General features: G+C 39.1%; 1 protein-coding gene across 6 annotated transcripts; it reads right to left on the bottom strand.

Annotated features, from left to right (window-relative positions):
- Nucleotides 1–2,843: 2,843 nt before the first annotated feature.
- On the bottom strand, nucleotides 2,844–6,584 carry ctss1 (cathepsin S, ortholog 1). Of its 6 annotated transcripts, none has more exons than XM_057827236.1 (10): nucleotides 6,439–6,584; nucleotides 6,250–6,372; nucleotides 6,031–6,171; nucleotides 5,570–5,911; nucleotides 4,440–4,580; nucleotides 4,204–4,341; nucleotides 3,886–4,110; nucleotides 3,657–3,822; nucleotides 3,490–3,595; nucleotides 2,844–3,433 (listed from the first exon to the last, which is right to left on the bottom strand). In XM_057827236.1, exons 1-10 carry the CDS (start codon nucleotides 6,553–6,555, stop codon nucleotides 3,334–3,336), a joined length of 1,599 nt encoding a protein of 532 aa, XP_057683219.1. In that variant the 5' UTR covers nucleotides 6,556–6,584; the 3' UTR covers nucleotides 2,844–3,333. The 6 variants fall into 6 exon arrangements, 5 of the variants coding, with proteins under 5 accessions (XP_057683219.1, XP_057683221.1, XP_057683217.1 ...); XM_057827238.1 differs by having other exon boundaries at nucleotides 3,886–4,341; nucleotides 5,570–5,647; nucleotides 5,834–5,911; XM_057827234.1 differs by having other exon boundaries at nucleotides 3,886–4,341; nucleotides 4,440–4,541.
- Between the last annotated feature and the right edge of the window lie 1,112 nt (nucleotides 6,585–7,696).

Genomic DNA, 7,696 nt, shown 5'->3' with positions numbered 1-7,696 from the left:
GCATAATAAACACATTTAAAATTGTTCTGTTGTACATAGCATCGGATTAAGCCCTATTCATCTAGTAGTAGCAGTCAAACATTCTTCTCTTTACAAGTTGTCATGTCATGAGTTGACGTCCAATCCATTTTAATTGGGAGGGTTGGCAGCGAATGATTCGCTGCCAGCCCTTCCAGTTAAAATGGATTGGACATCTATCGCCATCTATAGTACCCAATGAATTAACACTGTTTCACATCACAACTCTGCCTTTTTTTTTCAGTCAGTGTGTCCCTAACACTCAATCGTAAAAAACAAATGAAGCGTCTGACGCACTCCAAAGATGTTGACGCACTCTTCGTTCCAAAACTTGAGCTTCCGATTTCCTCGCCTTCCATAATCGACTCTGGAATGTTAGAACGGTTACAGTGTTAAACAATGTTACAAAACGTCGCACGCTCGTAGAGTTCTGAACTTCGGATTCCATCCTGAACTTTTTTTTTTTCCTAATGGGTCACATGGTAAAGAATGTGAAGCGATTTCTAGGGGAATTTTTTTGTTTTTGTTTGTTTGGGTGTTTCGCGACGGGGGTCAGGATGACCTTGCACAAATCTTTTGCACATGAAAATGTTGAGAAAAAGATAGAATAGCTAGGGGTATTTATTGTTTAGCTTCCTTTATACATTATTAATTTTTTGGGGTTGAAATGTATTCAGGGGTGTTGAGACTTTCTATGTGTGCTTACAAATGTGTGTTTGAGGGGTTGGTTTATGTAGGTGTATGCGTTTTCACATGTGCTCTCACACACGGTGTATGTTGTCAACTGGGTTTCACCTTGAAAGTTAGCATCTTTCTGTCAGGATGCTTACACTTTTCACTTAGTTTGTTTTTTAACCTTTTTTTTTTTTTTGTAAAAGGAGATGACAGGTAGTCCCTAGGTTACGACGTACCCACTCTCGTCCGCCATTTTGTCTCCAGACATTTTTTTTTTAAGTGCTGTAACAGTGTTTTGTCCGGCATTTCGGCATTTTTTTTTCTTACCGTATTTTCCCCACTAGAGGGCAATGAATGGCCTATTTTAAAACTATTTTCATATACATTGATCCCTCGCTACGTCGCGCTTCAAACTTCGCGCCCTCAGTCCATCGCATTTTTTTTTTTTTTCAATTAAAAAAAAAACATTCCGATGAGCTGTCCCGAGCGGTAATTAATTTTTTTAATTAATCACGTGAAAATATTTCACGCAAAAAACGCACATGCCCCGCTCAAACAGATTAAAATGACAGCCCAGTGAAATGTCCGCTTGTTAATTGTGTTTTTTGGAGTTTTGCCGCCCTCTGCTGGCGCTTGGGTGTGACTGATTTTATAGGCTTCAGCACCCACGAGCATTGTGTAAGTAATTATTGACATCAACAATGGCGGGCTACTAGTTTATTTTTTGATTGAAAATTTTACAAATTTTATTAAAACGAAAACATGAAGAGGGGTTTTGATATAAAATTTCCATAACTTTTACTAACATTTATCTTTTAAGAACTACAAGTCTTTCTATCCGTGGATCGCTTTAACAGAATGTTAATAATGGTAATGCCATCTTGTTGATTTATTGTTATAATAAAGAAATACAGTACTTATGTACCGTATGTTGAATGTATATATCCATCTTGTGTCTTATCTTTCCATTCCAACAATAATTTACAGAAAAATATGACGTATTTTATAGATGGTTTGAATTGCGATTAATTACGATTAATTAATTTTTAAGCTGTAATTAAGTGATTAAAAATGTTAATCGTTTGACACCCCTAATAAATACGTTTTTGGGACAATGAAGCGTTTAAAAATAGATCGTATTTATGCGTTTTTGGGAGCAAATGAGTTAATGTTCCTCTTGGGTTCAAATTGAAAGGGTTGAACAGATGACATGTTTATGTCGCTAGAGTGATTATCTGGAAGCCCGGCAGCGTAATCTATGTGTAATGTATGTAATCTATATCCTCATTGCCCTGTGACGTCAACAATAATGGCGACCTACTAGTTAAACTATTTTACAAATTGTATAAAAACGAAAACATCAAAAGAGGTTTCAATATCAAATTATTTTAACTCATAATAACATTTATCTTTTAAGAACTACAATTCTTTCTATCCGTGGATCCCTTTAACATTAAAAAAAAAAAAATCCGCGATGGATGCGGGCCGCGAAGTAGCGAGGGATCACTGTATGACGTATAATACATGTTTTTGGATTGTTATTTTGAGATTTAGGGGTCCTTAAAGGGTTCATTCCAATGTACGCGGAAATTCAGGTCACGTCACCAGCTTAAGAACGGAACTCGTTCGTAACCCAGGGATTAACTGTATTCATGGTTTGTTGTTGTTAATTTTTATGAAGTATAATTTGGTTTTAGTTCGGAAATATTGATTGGGGGATGTTTTTGTTTTCCTTTAGTTCAGTTATTTAATTTTTTTTGTTTGGTTGTACTTTTAAATTGCATTGTATTTCATTTTATGTATTGTTTTTTGGATAAAAGATTTTTTTTGTTAGTGTTAGTTCTTTTTTTTGTTTTAGGGATCTTTTTTTTCTTTGATTTGGTATGGTTTTTGTTTGCTTTTTGTTTGGTGGAATAAAAATTAGTTTCAGCATTTGTACCTTATTTTCAATTTTTTTTTTTCTTTAATTTGGATTCATTAGTTTTGCTTTGGGGTTTTGTTAGTTTTGTTTTTTGAAAAAAAAAATATTTGCTTTAAATTGGATGTAGTAGTTGTCTGTCTTTTGGGTTTTTATTTGTTTTGCCATTTATTTTCCCCCCAATAAATGACTTTTTTTTTCTGCATTCAATTGTAACACATACACACCCGACTGAGAGTTTGCACTGTTAAGTGAAAGCCGTGTTTGCTCCACCGTCCGTCCGGCTGTCCCCGACAACTGGATCACATGTGGTTGAAGAGGACTGAGATGCGATATATATAAACAGACATGAGAAATGAAAGTACTCAAAGAATGGGAAAACAAGAGTTGTAAAATGCCTTGTCATCTGAAAAAGCTGTACTGTAAATATATTTCATTTTTCTCTTTTTAGTTTCCTCTTTTTTGCTGCTATGAAAAAAGATGATTATTTTTGGTAGTGGTTTTGTTTTCTATATAAAGACTACATATATATATAATGTGTATACTGTATATGTAATAGTATATATATATACACACATGTATATACATATATTAGTGTAATGTATATATGCTTGAGCCTTCATACGTGCGGACAAGGACTTTGATGATGAACACTGTATGGAACGCACCTTTAAAAAAGAAAATGTTCTGAGACAAACCAACAATGACTCTTGGTTTATTGTTTATAGTTGAGGATAGACTGCAAAGTTGGCGACGCCACACACGTTATTCCGGTTCCGGCTGATCCGAATGAAGCCGTCTTCTCCCCAGGCGGACCCCCAACTGCAAACATTTATCTGACTCACTTCCATTGACGTCAAACTGCGCCAATTTTGTACCTGTTCTTGAGCAGCCAGAATTCTCGTCCTCTATCGGAACCGTAGCCCACCAGCAAAACAGCGTGATTGATAAACTTGGCTTCACAGTCGGGGTCGTCATAGATGCCTAGCTGATGAAATGACTTGATTAAAAATATGATATGTAAAATTCCGTAAGTTGGTCTCACCTCCTCTGTAGAGATGGAAAGACGGAAGCATAGCGTTGACGGCCACGGCGAGGGGTCCGACATCAGCCAAGGTGGCCTTCAGCGCCCTCTCGTCGCCACCGGGGAGCACGCGAAAATTAGAGCAGTAGCCCGCCTTCCCTTTCGGCGAATAGCGACATTTTCCACTCTGGAAAGACAAAAATTCTTATTTTGCTAGTCACGATAGCGTAGTAAATGTAGCACGTCGGACCTGGCGCTCGTACGGGTAGAACCTTTCGGAATCGACGCCTCGATTGCGTATGACATATCGATAGGCTTTGGTGATGTAACCACCTCGGCAACCGTGGTTGCCGTCCACGCTGCTGCAGTCAAGGAGATTTTGCGGGCTGAGGGGTACCAGGTTCCCGGTTCGCTTCTTCATTTGGCCCTCCAGGGCTCCCAGAGAGCTAAACGCCCAACAAGACCCGCAAATTCCCTTGGAAACAGGACTCGTTAAACAGCTTTTTTTGAAAGAGGTGGTTCGGGAATTAATGATTTTTGGGGGGAGGATGATTATTATTTGTCTTACTTGGTCTTGGACAGGACTAACAAGCCCTTTAGTCCTCCAGTCCAAACTGCGAGGTAATGTCACCTTTGAGTAATTTGTGTCCCGAGCCACTTCGTCCACCTTGAAGATGTTCAGCTTCTGGTTCCCCTCCTCTGATATCTTTACAAAAATAAAGTGCATATTTTGAAAGAGGACTCGTTCAACTTTTTTTTGGGAAAGAAAAGGTTAGGGAATTACTTATTATTGATTTGTCTTACTTGGTTTTGGATAGGACCAACAAGCCCTTTAGTCCTCCAGTCCGAACTGCGAGGTAACGTCATCTTCCTCGTGTAATTTGTGACCCGAGCCACTTCGTCCATCTTCAAACCGTTCAGATTCTGATTAACCTCCTCTGACGTCTTTACAGACAAAAATAAATTTTGATTTTAAATGACTCGTTCATCAGCTTTTTTTTTGGAAAGAGGTGGTTCGGAAAATAGGTAAGAGGGATTTTTTTTGGGCGGGGGTTTGAACATTTCTCTTTCTTGGTCTTGGACAGGATCAACAAGCCCTTTAGTCCTCCAGTCCAAACTGCGAGGTAACGTCACCTTCCTCGTGTAATTTGTGACCCGAGCCACTTCGTCCATCTTAAACCGTTCAGCTTCTGATTAACCTCCTCTGAGTCTTTACAGACAAAAATAAATTTTGATTTTAAAAGATGACTCGTTCATCACCTTTTTTTGGAAAGAGGTGGTTCGGGAAATAAGTAAGAGGGTTTTTTTTTTTTGGGGGGGTGAACATTTTTCTAGGTCTTGGACAGGACCAACAAGCCCTTTAGTCCTCCAGTCCAAACTGCTAGGTAACGTCACCTTCCCTGAGTAATTTGTGACCAGAGCCACTTCGTCCACCTTCAAGCTATACAGCTTCTGGTTCACCTCCTCTGATGTATTCACAAAAAGAAAGTACATATTTTGAAAGAGGACTCGTTCAACAACTTTTTTTTTGGAAAGAGGTGGTTGGGGAATTGGTTAAGAGTTATTTTTTGGGGGGGAGGATGAATATTTGTCTTTCTTGATCTTGTACAGGACCAACAAGCCCTTTAGTCCCCCAGTCCAAACTGCGAGGTAATGTCAGCTTTTTTGTGTAATTCGTGACCCGAGCCACTTCATCCACCTTCAGCTATACAGCTTCTGGTTCACCTCCTCTGATGTCTTTACAGAAATAAAGTGCATATTTGAAAGTGGACTCGTTCAACAACATTTTTTGGGGGGGGGGGGGGGCTAAGTGGTTCGGCAATTAGTTAAGACTTAAGACTGATTTTTTTGGGAGGGGAGGATAATTATTTGTCTTACTTGGTTTGAACAGGACCATTAAGCCCTTTAGTCTTCCAGTTCCGAGATAATTTTACCTTCTTCATGTAATTTGTGACCCGAGCCACTTCGTCCACCTTCAAGCTGTACAGCTTCTGGTTTACCTTCTCTGGTGTCTTTAGAGACAAAAAGAAAGTACATATTTCAAAACAGAACTTGTTCAACAACTTATTTTTGGTAAGAGGTGGTTCGGGAATTAAGAGTGATTTTTTTGGGGGGGGGGTGAATATTTGTCTTTCTTGATCTTGGACAGGACCAACAAGCCCTTTGGTCCTCCAGTCCAAACTGCGAGGTAACGTCACCTTCCTCGTGTAATTTGTGACCCGAGCCACTTCGTCCACCTTCAAACCATTCAGCTTCTGGTTCACCTCCTCTGATGTCTTTACAGACAAAAAGAAAACATTTCGAAAGAGGACTCATTCAACAACCTTTTTTTAGAAAGAGGTGGTTCGGGAATTAAGATTTTTTTTTGGGTGGGTGGGACAATTATTTGTCTTACTTGGTCTTGGACAGGACCAACAAGCCCATTAGTCCTCCAGTCCAAACTGCGAGGTAACGTCACCTTTCTCGTGTAATTTGTGACCCAAGCCACTTCGTCCACCTTCAAACCGTTCAGCTTCTGATTCACCTCCTCTGATGTCTTTACGGACAAAAGGAAAGTACATATTTTGGCCACCAGAGGTTGCAATGTTCTTAAAAGTCAAAACTGGACCCCCACCATGTCTGCCAAGTGGTTCAGACCAAGTGTGAAGTTGCGTCGCCCCCGCAAGACTTCCCGATTGTGTTCAAGTACCATTCGTACATTCCGGTCCCACACAGCTCTTCTGAAAGCTGCCTCAGTCTGATAAAAATAAAAAGTCAGCTACGTCATACATCATGTAAACTCTGTCCAATTGTATAGTCTGACCTGGTTCGGGTAAATCTTGCCATGCTGGAGGGTCCACTTAAGCCAGTCGTGGTCCAAATTAGATGAATGAACGTGGACGAACAGGCTCAAAAGCAGAATCGTGCAAGAAATGTGCATCCTATTTTGATTTTTTCTTTCATTTAAATTTTGTCCAAGTAAAATAAACAAAAAGTTTGCATGTACCTTACTGGATTCGGCCTCTCATGTCTCCTCTTCTTGCAGAAGTAAACAGAACGTCCACACTAAAGACTACTACACAGTTGGCTTTTCTTTCTGTTTGTTAGTGTCATGTGAATCTCGTTTACAACTTAAGCACTCCAAAATAGAATGGGATGGCGAAAGCGGCAAGCATGCATTTTTTTTTTTTTTTTTTTTTGCTTGCTTGAAGAAAATGAGAAATTAGGAATTCGAAGATGCAAATTATTTTCAAGCCCAAATCATTTAAAATAATTTTTCTATTGTTGACTTGTCAAGTGTCATTTGTTTTTATATATATTTTGTAAACATTCATATTATATCTTGTATCATTTTTTTCAAGACAGCACAGAGGCCACTAGATGGTGCTGCAACACTTATTCCAATCTGCATTATTTCGATTTCAGGATTGTCATGTAAAACACAATGTGAATTTAATCTGTATTTTACGTGAGACGTTTGGATTCTGAAAGATTCTGTCAACTGTTTAGATATTTCCTTTATTACACATGAAAGAAGTCTTAAGTTTTCAACATCAAATGCCAGACGTATTAAACACATTTGAATAAAACATGAATATAATGGGGAAAAAAGTGGGGTGGCGTGGCTCAGTGGTAGAATAGTCGTCCCCCAACCCACAGGTTTTGGGTTCAATTCTTCGCCCTGATGAACTTGCCTAAGTATCCTTGAGCAAGATACTGAACCTCATGTTGCTCCTAGTGCTGCGTCACCAGTAGGTGAATGTCGAGATAGTGTAAAGCGCTTTGAGCGCCTTAAAATGTGGAAAAGTGCTATATAAGTGTAACACCATTTACAACAAAATTATTATTATTATTATTTTTTTTTTTTAATGCCACAAGCTACCTGATCTAGTGGTCGATCGCGATCGACGTAATGGGCACCCCTGCAGGCTACCGTACATAAGCAGTTTGATGTTGAAGCATAACTGAATGCAATTGCTCAAAATAGCCACAAGAGGTCAGCACTTTAACATATCTGTGGTGAAGCCCCGTTTTACGATGACACTCACTTTGTTTTTGCAAGACGAACAATGCAGAAAATT

This window comes from Corythoichthys intestinalis, chromosome 22 (assembly GCF_030265065.1).
Source record: "Corythoichthys intestinalis isolate RoL2023-P3 chromosome 22, ASM3026506v1, whole genome shotgun sequence".
In the NCBI taxonomy this organism is placed as follows: Eukaryota; Metazoa; Chordata; class Actinopteri; order Syngnathiformes; family Syngnathidae; genus Corythoichthys; species Corythoichthys intestinalis.
Note: the sequence above shows the minus strand (reverse complement) of the source record. Positions and strands in the feature narration are given on the sequence as shown.